Raw genomic sequence first — 19921 nt, forward strand, 5'->3', positions numbered from 1 at the left:
AGGGGCAGGCACGGGTGGCTGAGAGCACAGACCGGGCACCAGCGGTTCGGGGTGACCGAGCAAGGCCCTTGGCCCGTTGCTGCACCATCTGCTCTTCAGGGGGCGGGACGTGACCCCTTCCCCCTCCCCGTGTTCCTCTTCCTCAATGCTCTCAGCGCACTGACAGTGGTGAGCTTGCCTTGCACTTTTCTACACTTGTGCAGTCTTCTGGAAGCAGCGGGGCTGAAGGCACAGGAGAACGGGGCTCAGGTGCTTGTGGGTGGGCCCGTTGTCGGTGTCTGTGCCTGCTGGCCTACTCTTCCCTGTGGTTGTGGGTCTGGCATCTGAGTGGCCGATGCTGTAGGAGACACTGCCAGGCAGGGGCCGTGAGAGGCCTGGAACCCCATGAGGAGGGCGTGAGTCAGGCGAGGTGTTCCGCCTTCTAAGTTCCGTACTCTGTGCGCTCCGGAAAGGGACGTTGCCGTCGTACATGCTTCTCAGAGAATAAGGCACATAGGTCCTTTGCCTTAGGATGTATACTCTGGTGAGTCTAAACAGAAATTGGATCCATTGAAACAAACGTTTCTTGGAAGGTTAGTGTCTAGAAGTGGAAAAGAAAAAGGAAGAGAAGTTCAAGACGCTAGATTCGCTGTCTGTAGCTCTGACCGGTATTGATGAGTGACGGGAACAGCCCAAAACAAGTGAAGTGAAAGCGCGTGGAGAAACAGCTGCCCCTCGGAGCACCAGGGTGTGCGGGCTCTGGTGAAGGAAGGGGCTGCCCGGGAGAGGGGACCGGCTCCTGCTGCCCTGCCACGCTCCCCCCCACAGCCTCAGCTGCAATGCCAGCCCAGATTTCCTGACCCTGGGGTCAGGGCTCCTTCTGCCCCACCTCAGGGCTGCCTTCAGGAAGTGGGTGGCCACAGGCATTAGTGGTTTAATCTCCTTTGTTCAGAAACCAGCGCTCTGAGTGCATGGCGACTAGGAAAGGATATGCGCCCGGGAGTGCACCCCTCCCCAAGTTGAGCCACTGTCATGGAGGGTTCAGATTACACTGCACCGCTTTCTCCCTCCTTTAGTGTCTCTGGTTCTTGGGGATCCCTCCCAGAGTCAGTACCAGTCACCGGCACGGGGTTGAGTGGCCTGGAGGCCAATGGTGGACCATGTCCGTCCTTAACTGGGCAGGTGTAAACCGTTCCCTCGTGACAAACGCACAGACTTTTACAAGGGGTCAGTGAGAGCGCAGAGGGGCCCTGTGGCTGTTGTGGACCGTGGACTGGAGTTAACAGTTGCATTTTCGTGTTCTCTCACGAGCAGTAACACGTCCCACACCAGCACTAGGGTGCAGTCATGGGGGGGTGAGGAGCATGGGAGGATTGGGGTTTGCTTTTTTATTTTCACTTCTTTTCTGGACTAATGAAAATGTTCTAAATTGACCACGGGCGTGTGCACACAGCTATGGGATGATACCGTTTGTGAAAATAGCTCAGTAAAACTACATGGAAGAAATGAAAGCCGAGAAGGGTTTTGCCACTTAGCCTGGCATCTTTGTAAGCTCTCTGCAGTGCCAGTAGCTGGATCACAGCCCCTGCCAGCAGCTCTGGGGAAGGCAGTAGAGGAGCCCTCGCCTGGCGTGCTGAGCCTCGGCTGGGCCCTTCTCGCCTGGCCTCTCCCCCGGCTCAGCTTTAATTTCCTCTTCCAGCCTCTCGAGTAGAGCTCTGTGGTCACCAGCCTGTGCCCCATGTTGGTCCGTAGGTCTCAGCTGTCCACAGTCCCCTGCACGTTGTTCATACCACACCACTGGTCATGCAGCCTGGGGTGCGGGAGGAAGAGCTTCTGTTGTTTGTATTTTTACTTTGCTTGTTGGCTTGTCTCTAGGAGAGACCCTGTAGAGGCTTTCCTTCATCCATTCACAGGCTTCTGTTTTGGCCTCTGTGCATCCTTCCAAATCCATGACTTGTTCTTTCCTGTCTTCCCACTATTGATCTGATTTCAGCTTTCTTCCCAGTGCATGCGGGATTTTAGATAGCCAGGGTAGGAATAACTCAAGATATCCCCTCAGAGAGCCTGGCTACCTATGACCAAGGAGTCCTGGAACAAAGCTGCCACAAGTAGGTAAAATGGAAACTGCATGGAAAGGGGTTGGGATTAATAAAACAAACAAACCCAAAGTAACAATAACAAAAATCGCTACTGTTGCTTTACTGGCAAACATGAAAGTAGCAAAAGAAGGAAGTAGGAGAGTTGCCATTGGTCCTTTTAGGGCAGCTTACTGAAGTATTTATTCCATGGAACTGGAATAACCATGAGTTAAATTAAATTCTAAATTTGCTGAGGATGGGAAGCCCCTTCCCCCATTCCCCCTAATCCCAGCACCTAGGGCCAAAGGTGAGTCTTTGATAAATATGTGCCAAATGAACAAATGAATGAATATTCTCCAGACTGAGCATAAACACCTTGCCAACTCTGAAAACCAGCCCTGATGTCTCCTGCATGGTGTTTCACTTTTAGGCACATAGCAATTTATATATAATTTAGTGATTAGCATAGCTGTGTAATGCAATCATTAATTAGTATATTTCTGTTTTTCTGAAGATTGTAAACTTCTAGAGACAAGCACAGTGACTCCTATTTAATCTCCAGCCGCTAGCACAGTTTCTGGGATCTTGTAAGTTGCTGGAAATGTTGACTGGACTGAACGCACCTGCATATGGGATCTCGTAATCTTTTAAGACCCAATAAGTTTTCTAACAAAGGTTGCAGTGATTCTTCTAAGTCATTATTGTAACCATCTGGTGCGAAGAAGTTGATAGTTGGTGTTTTAAAAGAGGCTTCCCCCAGTGCTCCTTGCTTTCTAGTGCTTTCTAGTAAGCACAGGTCACAAAGAGATAAGAGTGAGTCTCTGTAACCCCTGGAGAGTGTAACAGAGTGGCCTTCTATAACTCTCACATCAGTTCTAAAATGAAGTTTCAAGAAGGAAGCAATATTTAGGGAGAAAATGCTCTAACATATGTTATTTCATGTTATTTTCACAACCACCCAATGAGACACTATTTGTATTCTCATCTGTACAAATGAGAATTTAGAATCAGGAAATGTATGTCTTGTCCAAAGTTACAGCTGTTAGAAAAGGAGCAAATTTGAGATTCAAATTTTAGGTTTATGTGTTACCTTCAACAATCAGTGCTGTATAAAAAAAAAAATCCGTGCTGTCCTACCTGAGATTACAAATGAGATAATTGCATGTTCCCCTCATCTGGAGGTTGTGAAAGGGATGGCAGGAGACTGAATTAAATGAGCAGCCGTTGGTGTCCTGCACTTTTGTAATTCTGTGAAGTTAAGCTGCCACAAGTAGGTAAAATGGAAACTGCATGGAAAGGGGTTGGGATTAATAAAACAAACAAACCCAAAATAACAGTAACAAAAATCTCTACTGTTGCCTTACTGGCAAACATAAAAGTAGCATTTTCATTATTTAAAAACGTCAGAGCATCTGTAACTCTGAGAAAGCCTTGCTGTTCCTTCGGAACTCAGAAATAGAATCTTTAAAGATCTCGGGCAGATGCATTCATGGCAATAAAACTTCTGTAATTAGAGCTCGTCACTCCGTTTACTTTCAATTTTAACTTTCATTTAGCAGTCAGTATCTGAAACCATTATTTCCACAAGAAGAAAATGAAACCGTATCAGTTGCTTATTTAACCCCAAAATCGGGAGTGGGGGAGGGGAGGACGCTATTCTTTAAACCCTGCCACAACTGCTGCTTTCTTGAGAAAGCATGCATTTAGTCGTTAAGATTCTCAATACTTTTCAGATTATGCATACTAAAATAAAAGATTTTAGCCTCAAGAAAAACTCAATTAATGGTAATTATTTTTAATAAATAATTATATTATGTGTCTGCTAGGAATTTGCTTTATTAAAAGCCCAAGTGGGGTGGGCCACGGTGGCTCAGTGGCAGAGTTCTTGCCTGCCATGCTGGAGACCCGGGTTCAATTCCCGGTGCCTGCCCATGCGGGGAAAAAAAAAAACCCAAGTGAGAAAGTCTGATAATTCTTTCACAGTATTTCCTTGTCAAAATGTGCCCATTGAGATTTTTTTCAATGCAGTGTTTTTATAAGACATAGTCACACGCCATGTATCATCAGAAGTGTGCGGCTAGTGAGGCAGTGTCACCATGCAGTTCTGAGCATTTTCATTACTCTAAACAATAAAAGCAAGAATAAAAATAAAATTTAAAAAGAACACTCAAAATATCGCCTACCTGCTCTCCCCACTATTAATTTTTTTTTTCTCTGTGTTTTCTTCCTTATCTGTCCATACATTGGATGAAGGTAGTGTCAGTCACAAGGTTTTCATAATCACATGTTCCCACCTTAACAGGCAGTGGTTGTACAGTCATCTTCAAGAATCAAGGCTACTGGAATGCAGTTCAATGGTTTCAGGTTATTTCCCTCTAGCGACTCCAATACACCAGAAACTAGAAAGAGGATATCTGCATAGCGTGTAAGGATGACCTCCAGAATGATTTCTCAACTCAATCTGAAATCTCTCAGCCCCTGAAACTTCGTTTTGTTTCATTTATCTTCCCCTCTTGGTTAGGAAGGCTTTCTCAATCCCACGATGCCAGGGCCACGCTCAACTCCGGGAGTCATGTCCCACATCACCAGGGAGATTTACCCCTCGGGGAAGCGTATGTGGCCCAGGGAGGGGGAGGGCAGTGAGTTCACCTGCTGAGTTGGCTTAGAGAGAGAGGCCACATCTGAGCAACAAAAGAGGTTCCCTGGAGTGACTCTTGGGCATAATTTTAAGTAGACTAAACTTAACCTCTTCAGGAATAAGTTTCATAAGGGCAAGCCCCAAGATTGATGGCTTGGCCTATTAGATTAGAATCCCCAATGCTTGTGAGACTATCAGATCTTCCCCAGGTGGGAAAAGTTAATATTTCTACATTTTTCCCAAGTCCCTCAAAGAGATTTTGCAGATATTGTTTTATCTTCTACCCAAATTACTCTGGGATGTATCCAGGCATCATACTAACCTGTATAAACCAAGATTTCATTTCCTGTTAAAGGTTCCATGTAATTATGGTGTTTGAAAACTGATCAGACAGTAAATTAGATAAATGGCTACAGAAAATATAATTTTTTTATATTTAAATAATAAACATCTCTTCCTTTGGTCTCAGAATTTCAAGTCTTAAAACACAGTTAATATAATCCTTTACCCTTTAGTCTGATAAACCTTAGTTCTAACCATTTCAGCCATATTCATACCTCTAATTAAAGACTTCAGCTTTTTAAACAGTTGCTGTATGGGATAATGCTGACTTTCATAGCTGCAGAACTCTAGCTCTGTCTCAGGTGTCATACAAGTACCCAGAGTTTCATGGAGTGACCAGGTTATACACAAATAGCTCAGCATTTCAGAATTTAGCAGTGACAGTTGCAGACACAGGCCTAGAAGGGATGGCTGTAAGAGCTTACAGCCTAGGAGCCTTCCCAGTAAGCCTTCCCCTGATAACTGTGCTCCCGAATTCAATTCTCAGAGTTTGCATGTGTGGTCAGTCCATCTTAGTGAGGCCTTATGATATCTGTCTTTTTGTTCTCAGCATATTTTACTCCACATACTGTCTTCAAGGCTCACTCACCTAGTCGCATGCCTCCCAGCTTCATCCCTTCTCACAGCTGCTCAGTGGTCCCTTGTATGTGGACACCACAGCTCCCCTTTCTGTTCCTCAGTCATTGTACCCTTAGGCCACCTCCATCCATTGTGGATCATGAACACTGCTGCCATAATCACCAGTGTGCAAATATCCATTTGTGTCCCTCCTTTCAGTTCCTCAGAGTGTATACCTAATAACGGGTTGCAGGATTGTGTGGCAGTCCTCTCCTTAGCCTCCTGTGGAACCACCACCCTTCCCTCCAGACGGCCTGCACCTTTCAGCTTCCCTGCCAACAAGGAATAGGTACATTTCTCTCTCCATATTTTCTCCAGCCAATTGCATCTTTCTCTTTTTAACAGTTTTAATCATACATATGTAATCCATCCAAAGTAAACGATCAGTGGTTCTTGATATAATCCCATAGTTTTGCATTCACCATGACAATCCATATGAGAACATTGCCATTTCTTCCACAAAGAAAGAGGAAGGGGAAAAAAGAATAAAAAATAAAAATAATAATAAAATAAAATATAAAGGAGAAACACTACCACTGCCAAGAATCCCACACTCTTCCCTTCTGTCTCCCTCTTGGCATTTAGCCTTGGCATACTGCCTTTGTTACACTTAGTGGAAGCATACTACAACATTGTTGTTAACTCTAGACCGTAGTTTACTTTGATGGTATTTTTCCTATATGCCATCCCATTTTCAACACTTTGCGCTGTTGGCATTCATTTATTCTCTTTCAAGTAAAGACATTCTTGTATTTGTACATTTAATCACCGTCATTGACCATTCTAGGTTTCTCTAAATTATACCATCCCAGTCTTTGTCTTTCCTTCTGGTGTCATAAATGCCCCCAGCCTTCCTAGTTCAACCATACTCACACTTAGCTTTCTCCAGTGTACTTGGAATATTGTGCTACCATCAGATAGTATCATGCTATCCATTTCTGGATCTTTGCAGGCAATCCTGTTGAACATTTTGTACTCCTTCAGTATCAGATACCTGATCTTTGCCCTCTTTCTGTCTCCTCATGACCAGTGTTGTTAACTGTAACTCTCCAAGTTCACTCAGTACTGTTAGTTCATGTTAGTAAGACTGTGTAGTATTTGTACTTTTGTTTATGACTAATTTCACTCAACATAATGTTTCAAGGTTCATCCATGTTGTTGCATGCGTATTCTGATATATCTTAATTTTTTTTCCTGTCTTTTTACCCTTACTGATAGACTACATTTCTACACTCTTTTCCAGACTTCCCTTCCCTTTCTTTTTCTGCCTGTCTATACTACTCCCTTTAGTACTTCTTATAGAGCAAATCTCTCATTTAAAATTCTTTCCCAAAATAATTTAAACTCTTCATTCATTTTTGAAGGACAGTTTTGCCGGATATAGAATTCTTGGTTGGCAGGGTTTTTTTCTTTCAGTATCTTAAATATATTATACTATTGCCTTCTTGCCTGCGTGGTTTCAGCTGAGAAATCCACACACAGTCTTAGCATGCTTCCATTGTATGGGATGGAAAGTTTTTCTCTTGATGGTTTCAAAATTCTCTCTTTGTCTTTGACACTTGACAATCTGCCTAGTATGTTCTTGGAGTAGGTCTGTTTGATCTGTTCTGTTTTGGGTATGCTATGCTTCTTGGATCTGCAATTTAATATCTTTTATATGACATGGGAAATTTTTAGTGATTATTTCCTCCATTAGTCTTTGTGCCCCTTTTTCCTTCTCTCCTCCTTCTGGGACACCCACAACATGTATGTTCGTTTGCTTCACATTGTCATTCAATTCCCTGAAACCCTACTCATATATTTCCATTCCTTTCCCTTATCTATTTTTTTATGTGTAGGATTTCAGAGGTCTTGTCCTCTAGTTTGCTAATCCTGAGGATGAGACCCAGCAGGTTGTCCGACTTTCCTGTGATGCCTCTAGACTCTGTGCGTTTCCTCTCCTGCCCAGCCCTCAGCTTCCCACTGGCATAAATTGGTGCTGTGCCTTTGTCAGCGGCCTCTGCCTGTCCCTGCCAGGGGCATGGTTGAGACTGAGGCAAGCTTGGGCTGTTCTGATTCCCAGCCCCTGGGGTCTGAATTCTTTGAAGGAGGCCCCCCCTTGAGCTGGGCCCCCCTTCTCTTGGGGAAGATGTGCCCTCCAGGGAATTAACTCCTCCACTTGACCTGTTACTTTCTCCCCCAACTTGCCTTAATTCCACCCTTCCCTGGGTCAGCACTGACAATTGAAAAGGCTTTCTCTCATGAGCTACCTAGAATACTTAAAAAAGAGAAAAAAAATAAAATAGAATCCCTTTTCAGAGCCAGTCCCCCCAGCCCCCAAGCTTCCCCAGAGCAGAGGAGTTGGTACCGGGCTGTCTGTGCCCCTTTTCTTGGGGCACAGCCCTTTCCCAGGACTGTGAGCTCAGCCAAGTCCAGAAGCTTCTGTTTTTTTCTTTGTTGTTTTATTTCCTTGAAATTTGATTGATCTTTCTCAAGGTGAGACTGTGATGCTATTTGGTCACTTATAATGTCAACTGAGCCAGCTGTTCTTCATCAGATTAGTTGTCAGAAGATACTCCCTGCGTGTGTGTAATTGGGAAGAACAGCTGTTAGTAAACAAGCGTTTGGTTTTGAGAAGGTGGTTCATGTGAGAACACGTAGGATGTACACAGGGGCCATTTGAGGAGACAAGGTTAGCCACGAGTGGGACCAGATACTCCCCCCAGGGAATTTCCTTTGAAGAATAACTCTAAGAGAACAAAGCAGATCACCATGATGAACTTTCCTCCAAAAACAAGAAAGCGATAATGGATGAGTTTGTAACCATGTAAATATAAAATTAAACATAATAACAGTAATTCCTCATAGCATTTTTGAGAGCAAATATGTCTATCCCAAAATGACATTGATTTATTATTTATGTCCAATAATTAAATAACAAGAGTACATTCCATGAGAGTACTTTATTCGGAATGTTGGTGTAATTACACAGAGAGACATGCTCATGCTTTCTGACGTGGCCCAGGATACATATGAATTGCTGAAGTGAATCCATTTGTGATAAATTGCTTCAGAGTCTGTGTACAAAGGAAGCATGCAATCAGCGTAGTGTGTGTTCCCCATGCACTGAGTGTGGTAGTTTATCCACCAGCTCTGGAAGAGCTTGTCTGTGTCCGTCACTGCACCTCATTCCACGTGGTAATGGTCACTGACTGCACGTCCCAACCCTGGCCTCTCTGCTGTCGTCTTCCTGAGGCCATCCCGCCGAGAGCCCTCCGGCTCTTTGCGTGCTGTGTGTGCCAGCCTAGCACTGTGTCTGCCAGACTCGCTCGGCCTCCTGCTGTCATCACCCTCATCCCTGTGTCCAAACAGCAGCCCTGTCTGTGCAGGTCTTGTCTGAACTGACAGACCTCCAGCTGTCTGCCCAGCAGCTGGTGGGCTGCGTGCCCATCCTCAGCGGGAAGCCTCCTTACCACCCCCAGCCTCTACCAATGCCCACCTGGGGCCGTGTCCCATGGTTGCAGCTAAGCAGGGTCCGAATCGGAGCCTTTCACAGTTTGCGGTTACTTGCTGGGATGTTTGTTTCATGTGTGACTTCCCACTAACTTTAAATGTGGTTCACACATGTGCTCCTGGCACCTGAAATGTTGTGGTCACTCAGTAAATAGTGGTTGTGTGCGTGACGGACAAACAGAGGCATACAGACGATGGTCTTTGTCTCTGTGGTGGCCCCTTTCCCTGTAGTCTCGCCTGAACCTCAGTTCCTCCCCACTCCGGTGCCATGCTCCTCATACCCCCTCGCCCTCCTGGGTGCATTCTAGCGCGTGAGGCCCCAGAGCAGAGCGAGAGCTGGGCGAGACCCCTGGGAGGGTAGGGTGGAGGCTGTGTGAGCAGTGCCCAAGGGCCTCTTGCCTGCTTGCTGGACCACTGGCCATCCCAGTGCATCCTCACTTGGCCTCTCTGCCCTCTGCTGCCCCACTGGCCATCCCGTTATGTCCTCACTTGGCCTCTTTACCCAGTGCTGCCCCGCTGGCCATCCCAGTGCATCCTCACTTGGCCTCTCTGCCCTCTGCTGCCCCACTGGCCATCCCGTTATGTCCTCACTTGGCCTCTTTACCCAGTGCTGCCCCGCTGGCCATCCCGGTGCATCCTCACTTGGCCTCTCTGCCCTCTGCTGCCCCACTGGCCATCCCTCTGCGGCCTCACTTGGCCAGTCTGCCCTCCGCTGCCCCACTGGCCATCCTGCTGTGTCCGCACACATGCCAGCGGCATGAGCCCTGCTGTCCTCCGCGTGGCGGTTGGTGCCTCTGAGCACCTTGTGCCCTGGCCAGTTGGCAGTGGCACCTTCCCGGGCCTGCTGGCTTGTCTGTCTGCCCACCGCTCCCTTGTCTTCCCTGCTGTAGGTTCTTTTAGGGCAGGAATTATGTCTCCTTTTTTTGAAGTTTTATTTGCCTAATGCTTATAACAGAGCTTGACACTCTGGAGATACTAAATAAATGTAGAGCCCTTGATATTGAAAAGAATTCATAGGATAGACAGACATTTTAATGATGGTAGAACAAGCTGAAAGTGAGTTGGCTGAGTATCTTTTGAATCCTAAAATATTTTGAAAAATGTTTAAAGGAAAAGATTCTTTTTCAGATGCAGACTTACCACGTCCCTCAAAATCTGCAAACTAAAATCGTCTTAGAAATTCTAATTATATTACTCTCGAGATCATTTAATTATGATTGCATCAGCTATCTATTCATATGATGTATTTTGCCATTCGTTAATACCCCTTGATATCTAATGTTGTTTAATCATTCTAACTTTTGAGCCTGAGTGACAGGTTAATCCCCTTTAACTAGTCCTGTGTTACGGCAGAACGTGAGGCCTCTTCTCCTTAGTGGACATGGACGCGCTCTGGCTGTCAGTGTGGAGCTGGCCTCGGGCTCCATGTGGTGTGACGCGGCCTCCTCGGGAGGGGAGGGCGGGTGAGAGGTGGCTGGGCCCTGCAGTCTGCACGTGGGGTCCCCGTCGGAAGGGCAGGGGAGGGGCAGCCGGGACCCACGGTCTGCACGTGGGGCCCCCATCAGGAGGACAGGGCAGCCGGGCCCCGCGGTCTGCACATGGGGTCCCCATCAGAAGGGCAGGGGAACCAGGCCCCACGGTCTGCACGTGGGGTCCCCATCAGGAGGACAGGGCAGCCGGGCCCCACTGTCTGCACGTGGGGTCCCCATCAGAAGGGCAGGGGAGCCGGGCCCCACGGTCTGCACGTGGGGTCCCCATTGGAAGGGCGGGGGAGCCGGCCCCACGGTCTTGAAGGACAGCAGCCCTGGGCTGGCCCTTCACGTGGGGGTCCCATCTGTGCCTCCTCCTGTACCCCAAGAGCAAACTGTTCTGAAATGCTGACTACTAGCAACATCAGTGGAACCCTTAAGGAAAAACCCAAAATATTTTTCAAGAGAACATGCAATTTTTAATTGAGATTTTGTTTAAGCATCTTCAGTGGTGTCAAACTCTTCGCTCATCTCGCCTGCACCTGTAATTGGGGACTAGCTGAGGCAGGGCCTTCCCCACCGGTACCTCCCACTGCAGTGACTACTGCTATAATTTCTTGAAAGTTAATCTCTAAACCGCTTCAATTAGCTTGTTTTCAATAGTGAGAAATTTAATTAAAAACAGTGCGGATTGTAAAAAGCTTATTTATGAAAATGTATTTTAAATAGGAATTGAAAAGCCTAGGGATATCTTTTTAGTTTAGATAAAAAGATGAAAGTTCTGCAGTTCCATTATTATTATATCCATTTTACTGGAAGCAAGGATAAGGGTGGTTCGCAGTTTATTTGAAATGTCTGTCAGTAGCTTCACAAGTTGATGTCTTTCCAAAATTGCTTTAGTGATTGACCTATTTTAGAAATTTAAAACTTTAGAGAACAATTCCCAATTTTAAATTTGTGAATATGGTGAATGTTTTTTTTTCCTCTTACTCTAAAAACATAGTGAAAAATATGCTTTATTAGGAGAGTGGCTCAGGACTCCTCATAGCCTTTTGGCTCATAGCATCGCATGTGATGGCTTCTGATGCCTCGACCTGTGTGCTGTGTTCCGTCAGAGATCCGGGCCGCAGGAGCAGTAGTCAGTAATGTCCACTGTCCCAGTCCTTGCACTGCGATAAATCCATATACGTGCTCCTTCCTTCAGGGTGCTTATAAGGATTCCCATTTTATCGATAAAGAAACAGATTCTGGTAAGTAAGTGAGCCTGCCTGAAATCACTGATAGTGAATTACATAATCCCCTCTGTCTCCAGAGCCGTCTCTTTCCCCTAGACCATGTTTGTTTGACATTAAGTTGGTATTGATGACACTAATGTTCCAAGATACTTGTGCTCGATGTTATGTCAGGGCTTGTGTAAATATTAAGTAAATAATATTTAATAATTAATAAATTATAGCAATAAACCCAAAGACACACCCTGTAACTGACGAGTCCTGGTCTCTTAGGAATCAGAAGTACGGTAGGGTTCCTATTTTCATGGATTTAAATGCCATTGAGTAACATGTATTAGATTTAATCTTACAGAGTAATTATCTTTCTGCACTTTTCAGATTCCACAGCATTTTTGCATTAGCTGCAGTGTGTTGTCTCGTCTGCAGAAGGTCCCCGGTTTGAAGTTTGCCCCCAGTAGAATGAGAAGGGCGACTTGCTCTTGTTGGTTTGTCTTTTTATTGTTGAGTTGTAGAAGTTCTTTATGTATTTTAGTACTACATCCTTATCAAATATATGATTCGCAAATATTTTCTTCATAAAAGTTTTGCAGTTTAATGAAGTTCAGTGGTTGCTTTTGTTTTTTGATTTCATATCTAAGAAACCATTGCCTAGTCCAAAATCATAATGATTGACACCTAATTTTCTTCTTAGACTTTCATACGTTTTGCTCTTACGTTAGATGCAAGGTCCACTCTGAGTTGAGTTTTGCATGCGGTGTGAGGTAGGGGACTGATGTCATTCTTTTGCTTCTGTTGTCTGTTTGTTCCAGCACTGTTTATTGAAGAGCCTCTTCTTCACCCACTGAATTGTCTGGGCACCTTGTTGAAAATCATTTGACCATACACGTCAGGGTTTATTTCTGTATGTCTACATTACGACACTGTTTTGATGACTGTAGTTTCATAAGAAGTTTTGAAATTGGAAAGTGTGAGTCTTCTAATTTAGTTCTTTATCAAGATTGTTTTGGCTATTCTGGTTCCCCTGTATTTACATTTGAATTTGAGAATCAGCTTGTTGGTTTCTGTAGGATAATTAGCTTGGATTTCAACAATGATTGTGTTCAATCTGAGGTTTATTTTGTGTGTATTACCATCTTAATGTGAAGTCCTCAGATGCCTGAGCGTGTGATGTCTTTCCGTTTATTTAGGCCTTCTTTAATTTGTTTCTAAGGTGCTTTGTAGTTTTCACTTATGTCCATTTCCTGTGGATGCGGTGATAAATTACAACAAAGTCGGTCAGTTCAAACAATGCAGGTTTATCCATAGAGGACATGTCTAGAGGGCAGAAGTGTGAGATCAGTTTCCCTGGGCTGGATGTCAGCATGTTGGCTGGGCTGCACTTCCTCTCAAGGCTTAGGGGAGAACACGCTTCTTTGCCTTTTCCAGCCTCTAGAGATGCCCTCTTTGGTCCCTGACCCCTTCCATCGTTTTCAGAGCTCAGGGGGCATCTTGGTTCAGTTGCCCCCTTCAGTGGTCAAATCTCATCCACCTCCTCTGTTAAGGACACTTTTGATTACATGTAAGGCCCACCCACCTGAGTAATCCAGGAAAGTCCTGTCCCCATTTCCTTAATCCTACATGCAAAGTCTTTTTTCCTGTAAGATGACATTCAAGGTCCCAGATATTATGCAGTAGGCATCTTTGGGTACCGTCATCCGTCCTGATCCCATCTGTATACATGTCTTGCAGCTCTTTTGCTGTGTTTTTCTTAAACAAGTTATTCTTTTGGGGGCTATTATAAATGAAATTGTTTCCTTAAATTTTATTTTCTGACTCTTTATCTTTAACGGATGGAATGATAATGTATTTTTATGTATTTTCTTGTGTCCTACATCTTCCTGAATTCATATTAGCTCTAATGGACTTTTTGTAGACTTCTTAGAATTTTATATATATAAGATCATGTCTTCTGAAATAGTTTTGCTTCTTTCTTTCCAGTCTTCATGTCTTGTATTACATTTTCTTGCCCAGTTGCCCAAGCCAGAAGCTCCAGCATAATGTTGAATAGAAATGTAGAGTGGAAACATCCTTTCAGTATTTCACCATTAAGTGAAATGACTTTCTCCTAGATGTTCTTTATCACATTAAAGAAGTTATTTCTAGTCTTAGTTTGTTTAATTTTTTATTATGAAAGAGTGTTGGATTTTGTCTAATGCCTTTTCTGTATGTATTGAGATCATATGTTGTTTTTGTCCTATATTCTCTTAATATGGTATATTATGTTGATTGATTTTCATGTGTTGAACCCACCTTACTTCCCTGGGTTAAAACCACTTGATTGTGGTGTAAACTCCTTTTTATAATCTGGTAGATTTGGTTGGTTCCTATTTTGCTGAGAATTTTTGCATTATAATCGTAAGGGATATTGGTCAGGGATGCTGTGTCCCTTGGGTTGGAAGGAGATGGGAGTGTGCTCCTTGTCTGTTTTTAGGAAGAAATGTGTGGACGATTGATAAATTCTTCAAATATAGGTTAGAATTCACCAGGGAAGCCACCTTGTCCTGGACTTTTCTTTGTAGGAAGTTTTTGTTTATTAATTCAATCTCTTTAGTTGTTAGGGGTTATTCATGTTTTCTGCTTAGGTTTGTCTCAGTTGTGGTGTGGTGTGTCTCTCTAGGAGGGTATCCGTTTCAGTTAGATCGTCTGATGTGCTGGCATACGGGTGTTTGCAGCATTTCCTCATCCTTTTCATTTCTGTCAGGTTGCCAGTAATGGTCTCCTCTTTCATTCCTGAGTTTAGGAATTTGAATCTTCTCACTTTTTCCCTTGGTCATTTGAACTACAGTTTTTTTTGTTTGTTTGTTTCAATTTTGTTGATCTTTTCAAAGAACAAACTTGATTTTGTTCATTTTCTCTTTCATTTATTTCAGGTCATCATCTTTATTCTTTCCTTCTCCTCCGCTAGCTGTTTAATTTGCTCTTCTTTTTTTTGGTTTCTTATTGGATGGCTAGGTAATTGATTTGAGATCTGGCTGCTGCTTTTTGTTTTTGGACTATATTCACACGCCATACAAACCATCCAGTTTACAGTCAGTAACTCGCAGTATATCACATTGTGCGTCAGTGAGGACACCCTCATGATCAATTTTAGAACGTTTTCATTACTCCAGAAAGGAAATAAAAATGAAAAATAAAGCCCCCATCCTCCCATACTCCTTATTTCCCCCATGATTGACCCATAGTGTTGGTGTGGTACATTTGTTACTGCTGATGCAAGAATATTAAATATTACTGTTAACTCTAGTCAGAGGTAATATTTGCAGTCGGTACATTTTCCCCATCTCCCCCTGCATTGCTAATTCCTGGTAATAGTGTTGTGAGCTGCTCTACTTGATGAGAGCACTTTTAATGTTTACGTATATCTGTACAGTTAATCACGGTCATAGCCCAGCACAGAGTTTGCTGTCGCACGTTCCCACTTTTTAGCCTCAGCTGCCCTTCTGGTGGCGTGCACGGCCCCCTTCCCTGTCCACCCTGTCGGCCCCGGCCAGGGCCATTAGTTATTCTCGCAGTCCTATGCTGCCGTCCCTCGGCCTGTTTCCAAACGCTTGAACTGAGCCTGCTCAGACACGTGCGCGGGAAGTAGCCGGCCCGTCCTTCAGCCTCACCTGCGCCTGGCCACCTGAACTCCTTATTTGTGTCTGTGAGTTGACGTAGAGTCGGATCATATCTGCGGCATCGCACGGCATTTGTCCTCTGCCGGTGAGGCTCCAGCCCTCCCTCCATCCCCTTCCTTGCCGTGGACATAGCAGGCGCCGGGAGGAGGACCCTGGTGAAGTGGTCAGCGTTGCTGTGGCCGCCTCATCCCCGCTCTTCCACCGTGGCCCTCTGAGCGCCCATCCTTGGTGCCAGTTCCTCCCCTCGGGCACCGGCCTTTTAGCATGTGCCCAGAGTTTCTGACGACGCCTGGGAAGGTCGCCCTTCGCACTGGGGCTGCAAGGCAGGGAAATGCGACAGCTCCCCGCAGGGTCGGGGGGGGGGGCATGCTGCGGAGGCCTCTTGGGGCGGGTGGGTAGGCAGACGGTGAGACCCCCCTGCAGCCCCTGCTCTGCCCACACGTGTCTGCTGCGCCTTGAATCTCCCCAAGCCAATTTCCAGAAATCTAAAAGTGTTGATTCTGACAATTTTTCCTGTCTTCTCATTGCTTTGTTGGAGAAACTTTTTGTATATTGTCACTCTGCTGTCTTTCCTCATGTAGCTTCTGTTGTTTTGAGAATATAATTTAGCAAGCAGCTAAATGTACCTAGGTTGATAAAGATGAACTTAAAACCAGAGTGGCTCTCTCTGGAAGCGGCTCTCAGGTCCTTGTGCCTCTCTGTCCCGCTCCAGGACTACGACGACGGCTACGGCGCGGCCTACGACGACCCGAGCTATGACCCGTACGACGCCGGCTACAGCGCGCCCGCCCAGAGGTAGGGGCCGGGGCCACAGGCCGCAGCGGGGCATGGCCAGGGGCTGGTGTGTCTTGGCTTGTCTGGTTGTGTCTGTCTCCGGTGGAGGGGTTCTGTCTGTCCTACATGGCTAGCATGGGCTAGCACCCTCCCCCAGAATGGCTGGAATTTTAGAGCAATCAAGATCGGGAAACAAAAATTGGTATTTTTATTGATTCTCGAAATTTGGCTTAACTGTTCAATATATTCTGAGGAGGAGTAAGGATTTACAAAGTCTGAGAGTAATTGAATCTTAAAGCCAAAAATCACATCAAAATTGTTGTCTGAATGTCCTGGGTTGTCAGTACTGGGTAAGGAATAGCCTACAGTTTTATTTCATAATCATAAAAGATTTCAATTCCTTAGCAGTAGTGCTTCTGTTTTCCAGTGGTTTCAGATTATTGTTTGTAAATGATGAGCCATTTCTCATTCATTTTCTAAGGCAGTATTTACCCAGAAATAAGTTTTATCAGAGACAGAATGGAGCTTTATAGTTACCTCTTCTGTAATATACCTTGATGTTTACTGATATATGAAATCAGCATTTATTCTGTTCAGAATATTTTCCTAAGTGCCTAGAAGCCTTTTGCTTTATATTTAAAATTCTTGTGGGTGACAAAGATAGATATGCACGAAACAAAACTATGGACTTTAAAGTGATCATGACACACTAATAAATAGGGGCAAATGTGGTTGTCTTGGGGAAGCCTTCAGGCACCTCCTTGAGCTCCTGGGGGGCCAGGTAAGCCCGGAAGAGAAAGGTGATTTCATGTGTCAGCTCTCGCACTGAGTTGACAGGGATGTAAATATTTTCTTATTCCTGCTCATGCCATTTTTTCTTATAAGACTTGTAACAGCTGGCCGTCATACTTGGGCATCAAATGCTCCTTTTTAGTGGGAACTTCTTGCCTCATGTTTGTGTTCTCCAGCGTGGTGGGGGGACAGTGTTCCTGGCATCTGCTGTGGTGCTGGCCTGCTCTGATAGCGGAGGACGAGGGGCACAGGAGGAAGTAATTTGCCAAAAATCCCAGAGTAAGTGCAAGGTGAAATTCTAAACCACATCATCTAATGCAAAGATCTGTACTCTTTGTAAATAAATGAATGCTTCTCTAGTTTTGCCTAAGCATGAATTTCCATAAATATCTTGACATTCAGTCTGAGTCCCCCACGCACACATTTGCTGAGAGGGTACTATGTGTGCAGCATGGTTTCAGTAAGTGTCCTAAGGCTGTGAGTCTGGATCGTATGAGCACGTGGTTCCTCACAACAGCCCTAGAAGGTCCTGCTCTGTGTGTAGAAGTGTGTGTGTGGGGGGTGACACAGATGTCGCGGGGTGAGGACACGGCCACAGAGTTCACAAGTCTGTCACACAGGCGCTGTGACAGCCAGGCGCGCGTGCTTCGCCCTGGGCATTTCTAGCATCTCTGTGTACTTTCCTGCCGGTTCTGTGGAGTGTTCCATGTGCTCGACTTTCAAATGCAGGTGTATTTTATTGTATTTGCAAGTGTTCATGGTTGATGAACAAGTAGAAGAAGTTGTATATAACCCAATAGAACAGAGTGATGTTTACAATTTGATTCATTTTGTGGTAGAAAGAAAAGGCACCCAACATGTATTGCTTACCTCCTGTGTGTAAGCACCAAGCTTGTGCTTTTTACACTGGGTTTCAGCTGATTTCCATCGGCACCAGTCCACTCCTTTACAGTAAGTGCAATTATCTTTAGTTAATAGATGTCAAAGCTGAACTAAGGTTTTTAATAGTGTGTATGTAATATGTGATTATAGTTCAAACAATCTTTTACTTTTTGGTATTTGATGAAGAAGCACATTTAAAGCAGTTTGTCTGGCTAAATGCTGTTGTCTGTCAGGAGAATCGTGTGACCACTGGGAGTGAAAGTAAGAGGACGGCGCACACTTACTTAGCATCTGTGCCAGCTCAGATGCAGAGTTTAGTCCTGTCCTTACATGTGTCATTTAATCCAGCTGACAATGCAGAGATGCAGACGAGGAAACTGAGACTCAGACAAGTAGATGCTAATCTAGAATGTGAGCCCAGATGTTTTAGTTTGTCACATGCTATGGGAAAGCAATATACCAGAAATGGGATGGCTTTCAAAAAGGAAATTTATTAAGTTACGGGTTTGCAGTTCTGAACTAAGCACCCACAGTATGATACCGTGACTCAGGAAAGGCAGATCTGGGAAGGCGCGAGGCTGGCATCTGCTGGCTCTTTGGCCTCTGGTTTCACACAGCTTCCCCGTTTCTTTCTGCATCTTCAAATGTTTCTCTCTGTGTAGGCACTCCAAGTATCTCCAAAATGCTTCCCCTTTTAAAGAACTCTAGTAAACTAATGTAGACCCACCTGGAATAGGCAAAGTCACATCTCCCCCTCTAATCAGAAGGTCACACCCACAGCTGGGTGTGTTATGTCTCCATGGAAACGAGCCAAAGTTTCCACCCGCAGTGTTGAATCAGGATTTAGAGAGGCACAGCTGCCCCTGCAAGATTGGATCAGGGAAAAGTACCTGGCTTTTTTGAGTGCAGGACAGAAAACTGGCACAGCAGCCTTGTGAAGCCCATGGCCCTCCACTGTAATGATTTATGATCAGCATTCATTTCCTTTGGCCATTTATTTACCAGACCTTTACTGAATATCTGCCTTGTGCTGATCCACTGTTCCTAACGGTGGGGATATGAGGAATGAAAAGGCAGAGACCCTAGCCCTGAAGAGCGTGTAGGCTAATAGGCAGTAGGTATAAATGTTTACATACAGTGTGATGTGGGGACCAGCCTGAGAAGCTGGAAGAAGTTTTCCGTATTCCCATAAGAAGCCAGTGCTGAGCTATGGTTTGGAAGCGTGGGGATGTCTCAATGAGATCGCGTCTCACCTGGGCTGGGAAAGACTGGCGGGAGGTCCTAGGGGTGCAAACCGGGAGGGACACTTCGCCCAGCACCATCAGCAAGGCACAGGCGCGACGCGGCCTGGGAGCTGTGGACGAGCCTGCAGGGAGCGTGTGCCGCCCTGAGGCCCAGTGGCAGAATGCTGAGGCCGGAGGGCAAGTGACTCTGTTCCCGGCTCAGGAAGTGAGACCTGATCCTGGGGTAGCAGTGGGGACCCCCAAGGAGCTGCATGGCGGGCCTGGTGTGTGAGGCTTGGATTTGGGGGAGTGAATTGGATGGAATGTAGTGGCTGGATTGGCAGGGGCATGCCTGGGGGCAGGGGCCCTGTGGCAGGGTCCCTGTGGCAGGGTCCCTGCTGCAGCACTTTGAGGCTCGCCTGGCGGCTCCTCTGCTGCAAAGTGGAATGAAGCAGCTCTTTGAAGTTGATTCAGGCTGGGAAATGGTTTTAAGCAGGTATTATGATGTTGGTTTAAGCACAATGCTGTATGTCTGAGAATGTGAAATCTAATATAAACTAGTTAGAACAGCAAACTTCCTAATCCTCTCCAGTATCAAATAGCGGATGTTAAAGGGGATGTCACCACCATCATCTTCAGTTATTGAGTGTGCACAGTGTGTGTGGCACTGGCCAGGGGCTTATAAATTCTCTCTCCTCCCTGCATCCCCTGCAACATCCTTAAATCCAGGTCCCTGTGAGCGGTGG

General features: G+C 45.4%; 1 protein-coding gene across 2 annotated transcripts in view; it reads left to right on the forward strand.

The window, feature by feature from the left end:
* The window catches only part of KHDRBS3 (KH RNA binding domain containing, signal transduction associated 3), a 198473-nt gene that overhangs the window by 136651 nt on the left and 41901 nt on the right, over window positions 1-19921 (forward strand). For both annotated transcript variants that reach the window (XR_013178562.1, XM_077167749.1), the window contains exon 7: window positions 16217-16299. Coding sequence is in view for 1 of the 2 variants with exons in the window: in XM_077167749.1 (XP_077023864.1) it covers window positions 16217-16299 (83 nt within the window). In the remaining variant the exon portion in view is untranslated. The remainder of the gene's footprint in view (window positions 1-16216; window positions 16300-19921) is intronic.

The sequence above is a fragment of the Tamandua tetradactyla genome, chromosome 6, assembly GCF_023851605.1.
Source record: "Tamandua tetradactyla isolate mTamTet1 chromosome 6, mTamTet1.pri, whole genome shotgun sequence".
NCBI lineage: Eukaryota > Metazoa > Chordata > Mammalia > Pilosa > Myrmecophagidae > Tamandua > Tamandua tetradactyla.